This window comes from Zingiber officinale, chromosome 4B, assembly GCF_018446385.1.
Source record: "Zingiber officinale cultivar Zhangliang chromosome 4B, Zo_v1.1, whole genome shotgun sequence".
Lineage (NCBI taxonomy): Eukaryota > Viridiplantae > Streptophyta > Magnoliopsida > Zingiberales > Zingiberaceae > Zingiber > Zingiber officinale.
In genome coordinates this window covers 39,558,098-39,575,225 of record NC_055993.1, presented here as the reverse complement: position 1 = coordinate 39,575,225, position 17,128 = coordinate 39,558,098, and the positions used below count along the sequence as shown (strand labels likewise).

The window sequence follows — 17,128 nt, the reverse complement described above, 5'->3', positions numbered from 1 at the left end:
CCAATACCATCTTCCATACCTTCAACCTCACCTTATACCTACCCAATGAAGATATAAAAATAACCATAAAACTCACTCTGAATGATATGTTAAATACCTATCACCTTGGCTGATAAAATAACTTTTTTTCATTAATCTATTGATAGACTGATTAGAGAAAAGAAATCACATCATACTGATGATAAGAGGTGAAGTCATTATCTTAGCGACACCTTCAAGATGATTCCACACATTCTAAAATCACAAGGACTTATTCAATCTTAGTTTAGCGACCTCCCTAAAAAAGGACATGAGATAATCTAAAATAATATTTATACTTATCAAAAATTAAATCATACCTCATGATAAACTTTTCCTAGTACAACTCGACTATATAAATATACATTAATATGCTACAAGTATGGTAAAAGCCACCATTGTATGATTTCTAAGCCGTGTGGAGATTAAATATTTTAATATTATGCTTAATGAGGATAATTAGATATTTTATTATTAGTCTACTTAAATGGAAAATATGAAGAGGGGAGGGAAAAAATGTTCATAATTTTGCGATTATTTTTCCATGCAAGTGGACACAACCGCATAGTTTTAATTGACATTTTTATCATTTTCTTCCGGTGAGAGCTTTTCTTTCCTACCTCTCTATGCGTACGTCCGCTGGGAATTTGTTTTACGCGGGCATGCCGATGCCGACAGCTAAAAAATTAAAAATGACGGCACAGACAAGAGTCCGTCCGTAGCCGAAAAGAGAGAAGAAAGCGACGTTTAATGCGAGGCGAGAGAGAGAGAGAGAGAGAGCGAGAGCGAGGGGGGCGAAGCAAAGCGCCGCCAAATCCAAAGCCGGCGAGATTGGAAACAATCTCATCGTTCGCCACCGCTTCGATATAGAAGGAAGAGCAGAAAAGCGAATTGCTCGGTCTCGTTAGATCCCGCTTACTCCGCCGTCTGCTCTGTTCTGCATCCACGAGGTAGTATCGTCAATTGCCCTGTTTTTTATTTTTTATTTTATTTCTAGTTTGATGAGATTGTTCTGTACGCTCGATGGATTCGGCTGTTGGATTAATTGTCCAAGAATTTTGTAGAAGATGAGCAAGTTTGCCATTCCAGTGGTTGGGTCTCACTATGGATCTCTCCTTTTTCTTTTTATTTTTTGAAAGATTAGGGTTTTGGCTTGATGATACTTTTTTGATGATGGAATTGAAATTCTGATTTGAGTCATGTGGTGCACTTCGTCCACTGGGTTAATTGACATTAGGAATGATTACAACGTGCTACCACATCTCTAAGTTTGACCTTGTTGGTGGTGGTCTGAAACGAAGGTGCTTACAGTGCTTTCCCGAATATTAGGCTGTGTGCTATCACGTCTGGAGTTTGTCAGCAGTTTAGATTATTTATAGCAAATTCTAGAGAAATAAATAAGGCCTAGTTCTGAGACTGAGAACCAAACTCCCAGTGAAATTTTTTATCAGGTAGTACAATTCTTTAATAATTGTCTTTTTTTAAGAAAGAATGATCTATAATGAAAACTGGGAATAATGTGAATAAATCATAGAAATAGAAGGAGATGAACTAACCTATGCGAAGACTTGCATTGTGAGCTGGCTGTTGTAACTTAAGATTTTCCTGTTAGACTAGTGTCAGTTGAAGACTAGTTATGATATCAAACATGAAGTTGTGATAGGAAACTATGTTGCTAAAATTGAACTCACACTGGAATGAATTTTCTTATAAACTAGATCATGATTCACATTGATAAAAGAGAGTAAATCCTTTGTAATTGCAAATAATACAATGGTGGCAGATGGGTATTGCTGTCCAGTATATACATTTTAACTAGATGCTAAATTCTCCTCCTTTTTCCATCCACTAATGCTGACACTCCTTATGTGTCATTTTGGTGGCTAGCATTTTTAATTTTCTTTTATGCTCTAGCTTCCTTTTTCTGATATTTCATTCTTATGCATCTCTACTGTTCTCTGGGTTTGGAAAATTTGTACATATTGAAGTGAAAGTGAAAAAGGTTGTTACCCTTTGCCTGTGTTTCAAGTTATGCTATCCTATAATTTTCCAGACTGGTGTCTTTTCCTCATATGTGGGATTTTGATGCAGCTCAAATCAAACACCTTAGTCACGTTCTTTTCCATCAACCAGTTTAAAGATGAACCCAAAAACTAATGCACCGATACAGAGAGGTCAGAAGTTAAATCATGTGCATCAGGAAGGGATAAACTGGGTTCTTATTGCAGGCAGCGCATTGCTGAGCGCACTAACAATAAAGCTTGGATTTAAGGTAAGGCAAGCCTTTGAAACAAGGAGACAAAATCTTGCAAATCAAGGTTTGAATTATGCCTAGTCTAAGTTGATATTTATTACTTGAACACAGTTAATTTAGTTTTAAGAGTTGTTATTCAAACAGAAGATACTAGATCTATATCCAAAAAAAGTATGGGAGCTTGCAAGGTGCACAGAAATCTACATAACTTAAATCATGTTGAGGAAGTTTGTAATTTCTGTCTCTCAGGTTTGCTTCCTTTGCCAACTTTAAATTTCATACAGAAGAAAATTTGTAACTAAGGTTTTTTTTTGTTCTGTTTTTTTTTGTCTTGATTGCTTACAATTTTGTAATCTATTTTATTTATGAAGAAGTCAAGGCACAGGGGAAAATCTTGTCTTGCCAATCAGTAACAGAGTTCCGTATATGTTACTCTAGTTTAGCATGTCTATCCCCACAAACTTTTAGAACTTGTGAACATGTAATTGTAGTTAATATACTTTATAATGGTAGCTTTAAATTTCTTAAAGAATATATTTCACATGACGCATTATATGAGCATTAGCTTCAACAGAATAAAGGTATTTTGTTTTTCAAAGAAATTTTTGCATGCAAAATCAGTAAGCATTGTTGGTAAACATAACTGAAGTGAGTTTTTCGAATTGATGGCCATCTGATAGATTATTTCCTTGTTATTAAATCCATTTAGTCAGTGTACAATCGTCTCCAATTCCCATCCCTTGCAAATGATAATAAGTTTTTTGCGGCTTCATGAAAAATAAATTAATTTTAGTCACTTAAGATTTTGTTAACAATGAGTCAATGACAAGGAATGATAATAGATAAGTTTGCAATATAGCTTATGGTAATATTAGTCGCATATGCTTTTCAAAATATTTAGAGATCAATATGACATATGATTTCAATTTAGTGACATAAAAAACATAATTTCTGAACTTTGACTTGAAGATACTCAGATATCCTTATTGTATTGCCAAAATTTAGTTATATATATATTTTTTCTAGGAAGAAACAGAGAGAGGTGCAAAATGTATCTATAACATGTTTATGTGATCCAAACTTCTTTTGTTGTTAACCTTATTGATTCCAGATGTATCATTTTTTCACCATTCGTGAATACCGTAATTTTAAGTGATGATAAACTATTGTTTTGCATTCCAGTTTTCAGATTTGTCAATCAACTCTATCTCCTTTTGATATTGGTTATCTCAAGTGTTAAGAGTTGTCTCGTCATTTAAATTATAGTATTTAATATTTTTCTTGTAATCCAAATATAAATTATATGTATATGTAGTGGCGAAATATTGCATCCTATTCGTAGCTGCATTAATACTTCATTGATTATATCAAATTTTTAAAAAGTAAATATCTGGAATAATTATCAGTTTTAATGAAAACAACCAACCAATGACCTTTGTATGTAGCATGTTTCACAGCCTGTTTTCTGGGCAAGCATCTGAGGGATGGGCCATGATGACTTCATTTTGGTTGAATGTATTTACATGCCTTTCCCAATTGTTTATTTGCATTACTTTCTTGTTCCTATAATTTATTGTATTTATTTATTTTTTATGTTGAACTGCTGTAAGAAAATTTTTTGGTGGAATTCTAAAACATGCCTTAAAGTAAAAGTCCTACTTGTTTCACCCCGAAGCACAGCAGTAGAGTCTATTAAAACTATAAGGTCCCATTTGAACTATTGTGTAGAGTGTATTAGAAAAGCTTAGCATGCTAATTAGTATCATTTCTGTGGCTACCCACTTTAGTTGTTTTCAAAATTTAGGGGGTTGGGTTTATCACCACTTCTACTGCACATTGATTGACTTGTCTATCTCAGATACTACATTTGGAAGATTTCATCTTGGATGGACTCAGTCACCTTTAAAAATATGCTGAAACTGACACTTCCAGATTCTTTCTCGAAAGGATTTTTTCCCTTCTGATATTTCTTAGTTCTTACTAGTACTGTATATTTTACTGATATATGACTGAAATAAGTTGCACATAATAGATGCTTCATTAGTTATTTTGATAACGTTCCAAGATTAGAAACACAATCAACTGTTTTAAAAGCCTATAATTATGAGATTGCTCATTCAGTTTTGGTGCTTCAGTGTTTAGCCTAATGACTCATCTATCATGAGGCTAGGTTCCTTAGGTGGAAAAATAGGAGGGCGAGGTGGATGAAAATGTAAAGGATCATATAATTGCACATGAAGCATGAATCTTTTAACACTTTCCTCCTCTTCCCCCTCCTTTCTTCCTATTCAAATAAATATTGCCTAAATGTCTAGTTTTACCTCATAGTGTTGGCAATTATGCAACATAACTAAAGTGGTATTCTCTGCTGTATGATTGATATTCTGCAGATGTTACCAAGCATCCTAATAGCTTAGTAAAGAATGCTTCAGATGTCTCTCTTCCATTAGTTGAAATCCCGTCTGAAGAACCAAATAAAGGTAGCGGAAGTATGTTGTGGATATCATCTCCTGATTGTCTTGAGATGCCTAGGAAGCAGTTGCACCACTCGAACAGCTCAGATTCCCCTTGTGTCTCTGAATCTGGATCTGATGCCTATAGCAAAAGGGAGGTGATACAAAAACTGCGGCAGCAAATTAAGAGACGGGATGAGATGATAATGGAAATGCAGGCCCAAATAACAGAACTTCAGAATTCTCTCAATATTCAATTCTCCCAATCAGCACATATGCAGGCTCAACTAGATTGTACCAGTAGGGATTTGTTCACTTCTGAAAGAGAGATCCAGCAATTGAGAAAGGTCATTGCTAATCATTGTCTGTCAGAGTCTGTCTCCTCTGAGAAACCAGTAGACGCAAAAAATGGCCATCAAGAAATGGCCAATGGGTTCACAAATGGGTACGCTGATAGCATTGATGATATAGAAGTGAACTGTGTCAGAGTAGTGAAAAGTAACATCGAAAGAGAGAGGATAGAGATGTTGAAGAAGCAAGTGCAAGAGCTCAAGGAAGTCATAGACGGGAAGGATTTCTTGCTCCAGAGATACAAGGAGCAGAAGGTCGAGCTATGCTCGAAGATAAAGGAGTTGCAGCAAAAACTTGCTGCACAGGTACCAAATATTTTGTAGGCCTTTCTGGTAGAAGGATCGTGTTTTTCTCAGTTAGGTTGTTGTTGACTTCAATTGAATTTGATAGTATATAATGCAGTTGATTGTTTTTTTTTTTTGTGCATTATGCAACTTTGATGACTTTAGGGGACAGAGAGTGAGGTAATATTGTAAGTGGAATGAAAGACTTCACTTTCTAGACAATACATTCATTTGCTATCTGTTTGATTTCTTAATCCTTACAAATTCTCAAAAACACCAAAAAGGTATAGGTAACAAGTGCATGCTCAACATGATAAACAATCTTAGCCTAGTAAAACTCAAAAATGAGGTTAAAGAGTGGATAGACATGTCTAAGAATACAGGCGAAGTTTCAAGTATTGGCGTGTAAATGAACAAGCTTCCTGCAGTTCCTATTCTGAATGTCAATAGCAGGTGAAGTTGCAAGAAAGAACATGATGCATGAATGGATGCAGCATAAGTTGAAGCAGTCATTCTGATGGAGGAGTATCTGGAATATCTGCCAAGACTGCAGAAGAGAGTTCGATATGTGCAATTCGAACAGCGCCAATGAGCCGTTCCGGAAGCTCATCGCTACCAATAGCCTGCAGAAACTCCAAACTGTAAGCTGAAACAATCTTTTCAGGAAGGATCGTATGAGATTTAAAGTTTTTACCTGTATTAGAAATGCCATATCAACCACCAAGGATGTGATTACACCAAAGACGAGCCCTAACACTCCATTAGCCACTGTCGAAGAACCAATATCCACATCTATCTGCACAATCATCATTCTATCTTTCTTCAAAACCAAATATTGATTACCATATTCATTTTTTTTCTACATTGCATTGTATTTTAGGTCTTACTTCCAAGTACTTTTCTCCGCGAATGTAGGTGCAGTCAACTGCTTTACCCAGTAAACACGGCGAGCTTCCAACACTTTGCCGAACAATCCATGAGCCCTGTGTTAGAATTCATTAAAAGGATATTAGATAGATGGTGAAAACTGAGGCTTGATAGATAGATTGATAAATAGAGAGATTTAAGTGGAGAGAAGAAACCTTAGGGACAGAGGGTATGAGCTTCAACCTAGTGTTACGAAACTCATCGTCACCATCCACAAAACGCTGTAAGAGTGATCCAGGTTCCACTTGTTTCTTTACATGGTAAAAGACCATGCTGTAATGAGTTGATCCTGGAATCTAAGAGAGCACAAAATTACCTAATTAATTTGAACCCGGAGAATACCGACAATTAGATGAGTTTGAATGAGTGTTCCTCAAGTAAAGGATCAGTGACCATCCAAGTTCAAACAGAAAGACAGGTCTAAAGTACTCGATTAAGGACTTACTTGAAGGTTTATGACCAAGGAGAATAATCCTTTCTTGGAGGCAACCTATGAGAAACCAAGATGTTAAACAAATTTTCTCTAATATGTTTATTATGTCTCTCTTTATGATCCAACTTACTTGTGCTGCACACCCCGGTTGTCGCACGACATGGTCCATTCTTTTTGTGCTCTTTAACCAATCAACCGCTACAAGCTTAGTGAGAAAGTTTCCTGCAGGCACCTTAAACCAAAATGCATGAACTCAAAATCTTTCCTAACCTTTTTTCTTCCACAGTTTGATGATGAAATGTACATGACTATATATTCATCAAATATTTCAAGTAGCAACCTTAGATTTGTCTTTGAAATAATTTTCACCGCGAACTTTGAAATTGTTTCCATCGGGTATTTGGTAACAATTGCGGCTGTTTTCACCTTCATCCCAATGTAAATTTCCAGAGAAGCAAGATGTGTCAAAAGTGTCTAATGTTTCTACTCCCACTTCTTCGAAACAAAGTGCATAGCAATATATAAGAGTCAATTCAATTCAACAAGAAGAACACACTAAAACAAGTATCCATCTTTTGAGTGCATAGCAATTAAACCTGTTTGTATAATGCCGGTGTGTCCCTGTAACAATAACATTAATTTTGTAAATGAAAATTTAAATTGAATAAAAATAAATTGTATACTAGGTGACCAACCTCGTCTTCCATCTCGATTATTTGGTTATCCTCATCCTCATCGGTGTCGTCATCCAAAATGATTGAATGTCTACTATCATTAAACACATTACTTAAAGATTGACTAGATTGAATGTTAATTTCCCGTCCTTTCTGTTCTTTGTTAAAACTAGAATCCGAGGTCATATTGACCATGATTGGAATTCTAGGCGTCGTATATATTTCATCTGTTTGTGAAAAGAGTTCACGCATCCCTACCACATAGGAATTCATACGGTCACAAATATAGATTGTGCAATGAAGTATGCATTAAGAATATTTAGCTTGGTGTATATCTATATGTATACCTGCAACGGTGTTCAACATCTGAAGTAGAGAATGTTGTTGAAACAAAGGTAAATAACCGACGAACCACCCTTTAAGATCTATCTGCATTAGATGTTGGACTTGAGTCCGAGGTCCTCCATTGCGAGATTTAAGGGGTGAAATCTTGAACCCACCACCTAAAGTTATAAATCAATGGGTAAAACACATAGTTTTGCTATAGGAAAATAATTAATTAACAAACATAATGATGCGATATTAGATGCTTGTACTCTCGATGTGGGCTCTCACGCATCCTGGTTGAGGACTGCAATTCTTATGCTCTCTAGAGTGAAATAGCACAACTACAATATCGCATTAAGAACGCGATATAGTTAAGCGATGCACGATAATTATATTCGAAAGCTGAAAGTAGAATTCTTTTAATTTGTTCCTTCACTGAACTTAGTTACTCACCATAGCTTCCATCATCGTTGCGTCGCCAATAACGCACATAACAAAGGTCGCGAGGCCAAACGAACCTACAAAAGATTAAAAGTACTTTTTGTTAGTTAGTTTAAGATGATATCATTGGGACAAAAAAAAAAAACTATCTATCTTAACAACATCTACTATTCCAAATAATAGTCGACTAGAAATGACAAGATCATATTACATGGGAAACCATTGTTGTTGCATCCTATGATATAGAATAGCAGTATGCCCATCAACCTCTTCAACTAGGCAACCATAGTGAAAACTACAGTCCCACCTATATATGCACAATTTTATATATTCTAGATGATTAGAAATGCAATTGCTATACATATAGATATATAATCAACAAGAAGGAGAAGTCTCTTAATTACTCGAAGCGGGTGCCTTCCATGCTCATAACGAGCTCGAAAATCGCTTCACATGTGGCTTCAACCACACCAACTGCCTTCATTGCCTTGCTATATCTTCTCGGCTGCATATCGTATGTGTATATGTATATGTATAAGTTCAAGTAAGAATTAAAGGTTGAAGGTTTACCTACTATAGCATTGAGATTTAACAATGGGAATGTGAATTAATTAACATGTCTCTATATGAATGTATAGCATACAAGGTAATCAACTTCTAAAAGTTCCTGGAAGATCCGAAGCCCTGCGATTATATATGAAGATACATTTGTCATGTAACAAGGAAGAACAATAAGGTAAACAAGTAAAATTAGCTAGCTACTTACCGTTCTGACACTTGACTAGTTGCCAACGTTTTTTTGGAGAGAGTTGATCGCGTGTCCAATCTGGTACTGAATCAGGAGGCCCTGTAGAAGAAAAGAAACTAGGGTTGTTCAAATTGAATTGCATTATGAAGAGTTAGTTCATGCTTAATTAATTATAATATGAAGGCCAATCACCGTTTTCCATGGTGCTTGCTCGATGCAAAGGTCGACTATTCTCATCTTCATCTTTAGGGCTAAATTAAAGGAGTAATTAGAACAATGAGTATTCATTTGGATGAATGTATTTTAATATCAATATCTATACAATAGCTGAAAAGAATAAAATCAAAAAGTCTAAAAATTATTAATGGAGAAGCATATATATAGTGTATATATACATAAACATTTGAGATTCAATCACTATAAGTATTTTGTTTATACACATATATATTGTCATTTCCCCAATGAACTCAAGTAGAGTTTTCTCTTTCTCAATGGCCATGGAAGAGAAAATTTCTTTTAGCTATGGTTCTTTTGATGATTCACAATCATGACACTTAAGGTATGATCAACTAAAAGTACAAAGATCTTAATCTACTCAAGCAAAAGAATATAGTTATCAGACTTCTTTCTATTACAAGAACAACTCATCAGGTCGTATTTATGACAAAATGCGTCGACTTCTATTTTCAAAATTTTTTTGTAGGGCTAGTTCACATTTTAGATTATTGTATGCCTATATATTATGGTTTTGTGAGAACTGCATGCTACAAATAAGGGATATTGAATTTGTTTTTATTGATAATTTTACAAGAATGTTATTACTATAATTTTGTCTAAACATTCCTTTTTATTTTTTTTATTTTTCTTCAATTTAAAATTCTTATAGTAAAATAAAGAAACCACAACATTAAGACAATGACAAAGAATCATATCGAATATATCATTAGGGGATTAATTTACCCAACATTCATAGAGTATTGCAAAGGAAAAAATATTTAGAGACAATGCACTGAATGAAAAATTCAAAATAAAATAGAATAGTTGAAGGAAGAACAACATGATCAAATAAAACTTTTTCCTAGGTCAATTTTTGGTTGCAACAGTGGCAACATCAGTCTACATCTTCAATCAATCGCCGACAAAAATTATGAGAAATCAAACACCAAATAAAGCTTGTTGCAAAAAGAAATTGATAGTTGATCATCTAAAGCTATTCAGTTGAAATATTCATTATGATATTTTAACTCCAAAAAAGGATAAGTATGATAAACAACAATAAGAACCAAGCCTTATCTCATTAGGTGGGGTCGACTATATGGATTCTTCTATATCATTGCGCTCTATCCCTCTACTATATCGTCATCTATATGTAAATAAATTTTATTTTATTATTACTAACCAAGTCTTTTTGATCTTCCTCTTCCTAGTTTAATGTACGTATTTGTCATTATTTCACATCGTCTAACTGAGACATTTATTGTCTGTCTAAATATATATCTGTATTATCTTAATCGTGTCTCTCGGAGTTTTTTTTTCAATAGATGCAATTCTGACTTTCTCTCTAATATTCTCATTATTGAAAAACTATTGATACAATTGTCCTCTAATCAAGGTTGATTAGTTTGACTAAGCCCGAATGGGTTGAAGCTTGAGTTTCAATGTTTGGATAATATGTGAGAAGAGGTCAAATAGGTTAAGATTGACAGGATATTTGACGATATATAAGATGAGAGTTAAGTAGATCATGGAAGACTGGATACTTGACTAGAAAGCTCCAACTGGAGGTTAGAAAAGGTAAAGTCCTAACTCGAGAGCTAGGCAAGAGCAAAATCCTAATGAAGGTTAGACAAAGGAAAGTCAAAGTGGGTCAAGGAGAACTGCATGTTGGCAAAGAAAAGTTTAAGTGGGTTAAGGAGGATCACACGTTGATAAATGAAAGTCCAAGTGGATTAAGGAGGACTACACGTTGGCAAAAAAAAAAGTTCAAGTGAATCAAGGAGATCGATTGAGGCTATCTTAATCGATTAGGTAATCAATTGGGAGAAGAAGAAAAGAGTCATTGTGAGGTTTGGACGACTAAATTTGTTCAGATCTGACATGGTAATCGATTAAGGGTAAGGCCAGTCGATTGGAAGCCCTAATCCACATGATATAAAGGCTTCGTGAAGATTCAAAGACATGTCTTCTTCTCCGCTCTTCATAGCCAGTTTTTGAAGCTTCTTGGAGACAAGTGTTACCATACTTTCCAAGTATCAAGAGGCAATCCACAATAACAAGAGATCAAGAGCAAATGCCATTTATTATTATATTTATTTCCTTGTTCTTGTTGTATTTCTTGTTGTATATCTCGTATTTACTTGTATGAGATTTCTCCACCTCCTAGAAGAAGGTTTTCATAGTGTACTGTGAGTGAGGAGAGTAGATCGTTAGATTAATCACATCGAAGAGGTGAATACCAAGTAAAATCAAGGGTGTTAGCATTGCTTCAAGTTTTCCGCTGCAAATCATCATCAACGAAGCGATTGGAGCTAATCACTCCCCCTCTAGATTTCGAAGTGTCCTAACACTCATTTCTTATTATGTCCATCCTAGTATGTTCATACACCCACTTTAACATCCTCATCTATGCAACTTTTATCTTTTGTTCATGTGCTCGAGTCATAGCCAAACATTCAGCGTCATATAACATAATAGGTCTAACCGTGATTTTATAAAATTTTCCTTTAAGTTTTAAAAGTATTTTACGATCATATAAAACACCTGACCTTAACCTCCATTTTAACTATGTATTCTGTTTGTATTATATCTAAGACATTTCTTTCAATCTCTCTATCATTTTGAAAAAAAAATAATCCTAAATACTTAAAGCTCTTAGAGATAACTTGTCATCTCCTATTTTAATAATTATCTTATTACGTCTAATATTATTAAATTTAAATTCTATATATTTTATTTTTTAAGTATGTTAAAAAAAAGGAGAAAAAAAATAATTTTCTTCATTTCTTATAGTGATGGATAAGTCAAAGTGTTATAGCTTCTTTGGTCATGACAATAACAAGCATGTTGTCCTAAGAAAGGTTGTTTTTGTGAAAGGTAAATTTGACTTGAATGCTAACCTATTTAAAAATTCCTAACAAATCAAAAAATTCAAATATTCCCTTAGTTAGAAAGTCAAATTGATTTAATTTGCATGAATATAAAACTACAGCATTCGATTATGAATTCTAGAAATCAAATATATCCTAACATGTTAAAATATTATAAATAGAAAACTTACAAAGCGTCGAGCTACATAATAAAATATGCATTTCAAAACTTTTAATTAAATTACTAATGTTCAATCACTTACTGTCTGTCTTGACTTGAGGAAGAATTACTACTCTCAATGTTCATTCGAGGATCGTGAGAAGCAAAGCTTTGATTTCCACCATTCGTGATCATTAAACCTTGTTGCTATTGTAAATAATAATAATAATAAAATTATGCAAACAAAGAGATCATGCACAAAACATTACATTTATTTATCCATGAAGAAGGTAAAATTCTTAAAGACAAATAAAAATTATTGTACCTGATCAATAATAGACTCAATCTTCTCTTTCCAATTGAGAGCATCTTGAATGTTATATGCTGCCATCTATATATCATTGAAGCCAATGCATTATAAGTTGCTATTCAACTTTGATATTTAGGAGGATTTCTTCATCTTAGATAAGAAGAAAATTCAATCACAGTGAATCAGCAATAGCAAATGATTATAGATATTCATGAACTAATAATTAGATCCAATATCTAGGAAATGACCTAGAATGAGCTTTGTGACCCTCATAATCACTAAATTCACTCCCTTCTCATTATTCATTCGAAATTATTTTTCATGAAATAAATCATCAATATGATATAATACAAATTTCACACACCCTCCTCTTAATGCTAAGTTTTTTAGTTCACAAAAGATTAATATAGGAATTATTATGATCCTATATTAACTCAAGTTTGGTGATCAAGAATATATAGATTTGAGAGTCAGTCACGTCATGTTATCAATGTCGTTTTATCACAAATGTGGAATGATAACTAAAAAATCTTGTAACAATGTTTATTATAACTTGTTTACATCTTTTCTTATAAAAACTATAAAATTTAAATTTTGATATGATATATGACTAGTATTTTTTTATTTTAAAATATAGTTTGTGGTTGTTTACATGACCATAATCCATATAATACAAAGTCTTTGATAGGTGAATTATGTTTTCAAACTACCATATGATATATATAGTTGCAAGAGTTTATATGGGAATCTCAATAAGAAACACAATTCAATTTAGTTGCTCATAGGATTTGATAATTTATTTTTGTATATTGGATTGTTTTTTTTTAAATAGTGTACAACAGTACAATAACTTGATTTTATCATAATTGAAAAGGAAAATGACGACTATTTTAAGGGATTTTCTTACTAGTTTTGTTGTTTCTTACTTTTACATTCATATAATGTTAATTTGCATATTGTAACTTTATTTACTCTAATAAAGTTCAAGAAAAATGTTAGCATTGTCACTTATGATCTTATAAGACATTTTTCCTACTGAAAAATATTACCTACTTATGAAAAATTTAAAACACAAAGTCAGAGAGATATCGATAATCACGTACCATCATGCGATCATGCTTCTCCTTTTTATTGTAAATACATAAAACATAGACCATCTGCCAAAGAAACTTGGTTATTAACATAATAACAAAACAAACCCTTTGAAAAGAATATTGCATTAATAACTTATGGTAATAGAGTACTTTTAAAAGTATATTTCACTATAACAATTCATTGTTGAAGTAAATGTTTCAAATTTCCATATCAAGATAACTAAATCAAAGAAAAACTAAAAAAACAAGGATTAATAATGCTAATTGAATTATCTTAATTAGCATAAATTGTACACTATGATATACCAAATGCCACTAAATTTGTAATCCAATTTATGTTCAATTTAATAAAAGTAGTATAAGATTAAATTATGACAACTATTGAAATATATATATAGCTGTGTGTATGTGACAATATTGATAGATCATTTATAGAAATTCCTCAAGGAGCTATAAAACTACATAGTTGGATTTTAAGATGTGACACTAGTGATATAAAAATTCTTCAAGGAGCTAAAAATTAAAGGTGCATTATAAAATGTTTGAGAAATAAAAATAATATATTTTATGTAATAAGATATTGTATTATAGCTTTCAACCCACTGTTAGTTTTTATTTATCTATTTATTTTTGCTCAGTAGACCTTGCGAGTTAGAGTCATTTCCATCACAATTGAGAGAAAAAAAAAATTCTTTGTGCTACTTAATCATGAAATGCTTAATTATGATTTTCTTCAAGAATATTAATTATATGACCAATGATTATAATAGTTTGTCTGGTCGATGTTAAATAAATTTTATTGCATTGTTGCCCTTTATCACATTTACACTAGAACAAAAATTTTACTTTGTAAATGATAGGGGGTTGAAAGTTAGAAGAGTAAAAATATTGATTATTGCCATTGAAATTTTAGAGGCTAGGTTAATTTGACGAAGTACATGTTTACGGGTAACAATCTACAAATTAAAAAATTGTGATGACGATGTAATATCAAAGTTTTATTATAAATTTATGTGAACAATTTAGAACTCAATATAAAATAAACCAATTACATGAAAGAAAAATTAAAGATATCTTTAATATGATGCAAAACAACTTTATTATGATAAGAAAACTTACTTGACCCTGTTGTGTTTTCAAACCCCTATCTTCCACTCTACAATTTCCGTCAATAACAAGAATTTGGAGTGGAACCTACAACATATGAAAAAAAAGAAACACTTTAAAGTTGGGAAAAGTTACAAGAAGAGAAATGATATTTCTTTGTGACTAATTTGATTTGTAAGAAAAAAAAATAACTTAAGATGTTTAAAAAACTTTTTAGTTATTTGTGTTTTACAAAGATGATATGAAAAAAATATCAATATACATTAGAGAAACCATCAAAAGACAAAAGGCAAAACAAAGAAGAAATTGACATTAATCAACACACTAAGTGGAAGGAGCATACCATTGTATTCGTCGGCTTTTTCTTATAATAAGCAAGTTGTGTCTGCCCAAGGACAAAGTAACGCATATGTATGAATGACTTTCCTATTTTTCTCCGGCCATATCTCACCATCCAACCCTCATACACCACCTTTTCCATGCCTCCTTCCTTGCAACCTCTAATCTTTAAGGGATTCTTATCAGCTCAAGCTATTCAAGGCTCAAATTTTATCCTATCAACATCTCTACACTTTGTTAACTATTTTTTCCCAATAGATCTCCTAATTCAATTAAACCTTTTCAATGGATCACCTTCTTCCTTGCAACCTTTAACCTTTTTTCCAATATATGACCTAAATTCAAAGGCCCCGACAATCTAGTGTTTCTAGTTTCCTCACCACCACATTCCGAATTTCGATGGGCTCTTTAGATCTAAAATACATGGGTATCATCAATTAGTGAATGGTTGATCGATGAGAGAGGAGAGAAAAATGAAAATATTTGGAGGTTCAACTTAGAAGAAGGACCGAAGACATCGTTATATTAGTTTAGTGTTTATTTATTCTAGTTTTATTTACTTATCCATTCAAATATGGAGACTTGCATATTTGGCCTCACAAGCCAGAATATCATCAATAGAAATATTGGTCCAAAATTTTCAAATATTTAGTTTCATTAAATTAATTATTTTAATTATTTTTTGAATGGTATAGAAGATTTTAAAGAAATAAAACAAAAGATACATACATTGTAACAATAAGGTTATTATACTCATCCTAGGCGTCCCTCACAATCTGATCCAGGTTATGTGAAGGGAAGTAAATTCGTGATGCATAAGTCTTGTATCTTTCGTTGAGATATGTACATGAACAATACTACAATATGACTTTCTTCCTAATCTACTTTTATAAATTGATTTTCACAACATGCTATATGCCTCACCAAATCTTTTCAATTTTTTTTCTTTATTAACTATTGACTATCTATTGTTCATATAAGAGCCGAATTTATCAATAAATCATAAATATTATTTTGTATACTTACCTCTAGATTTCATGGATCTTTGTAGTTGCACATGCCAAGGCTAATCTTAGAGAGTTTGCTTCATTATGGAGGCCCTATTAGAATACAAAAATAAATAAAATAATGTGTAAAGAGAATAACTACTATTGATAATGAAAAGAATTGTATGAATGAATAATACTAATATTTTAAGTTTCAAAGAGTGTTATGTACCAATATGGTTGTCCAAGTGTATGAGAGTGTTGAGAATCTCTAGAAAATTATAATTCAATTCTATTATTTATTTATGCCTATATTTATTCATCTTTGGAATCACTATGAAATTTATAATTTTTAAAATATTAAGGCATGTCTATTATTTATTTATGTATATATTTATTCATGTGTTTAATAAATATTTTCATACATTTTTTACTATTTAAATATTTGAATATGATAGTGAACTTTTTATTTAGCTTAAATAAATTAAATATTTTCATGATTAGAACTTTTATTTTACGATATGTTATTTTATGGTAAAATATCTTCAAATTTCAATATAAAATAACATACATATAAAACATAATATTAATAAAATGCCTCTTAACTCTACTAATTTTATTATAGCATAAGATCTAAGATTTGAAGTGTAATTAAAAAAACTTAAAATTTTAACTTTGTAGGATTATTTTGACATTGATTTTTTTAGTAAAATAGGAGAATTTATAAATTTAATAAATATCTTGAAAATATTATTTTTATGTAAGTATTTTGAAAATAATAATATCAAAAATAATAATTTTCTTACCAATGCTCTTGTAGCCTTAATAGATCTAATGAATTGGATATTCTTGGAATATTTAGATCATTTTATACTTATCTTTATTAATAATATTAGTATATTCTCAGTCAGAATGAGCAAGAATAACCCAATAGGATTTTAGAAATATTAAGGAAGGAACACTTATATACAAAGTTCAGTAAATATGCTTTTTAACTTATATCCATGGGATTTCTATATCGCATAGTCTCTAGTAAAGGGATTTCAGTAGACCCCTAGAAGATTGAAATGTTTGTAAGATAATAACAACCAAAGTCAGTGCGGAAAATTCATAATTTTTTAGGACTAGATGGTTAT

General features: G+C 32.1%; 1 protein-coding gene and 1 pseudogene across 1 annotated transcript; one reads left to right on the top strand and one right to left on the bottom strand.

Moving 5' to 3' along the window:
- Positions 1–707: 707 nt before the first annotated feature.
- LOC121974976 lies at positions 708–5,428 on the top strand. The gene is made up of 4 exons (XM_042526289.1): positions 708–968; positions 2,110–2,336; positions 2,417–2,521; positions 4,663–5,428. Exons 2-4 carry the CDS (start codon positions 2,159–2,161, stop codon positions 5,397–5,399), a joined length of 1,020 nt encoding a protein of 339 aa, XP_042382223.1. The 5' UTR covers positions 708–968; positions 2,110–2,158; the 3' UTR covers positions 5,400–5,428.
- A 441-nt stretch (positions 5,429–5,869) lies between these two features.
- LOC121978218 lies at positions 5,870–15,148 on the bottom strand (annotated as a pseudogene).
- Positions 15,149–17,128: the final 1,980 nt, after the last annotated feature.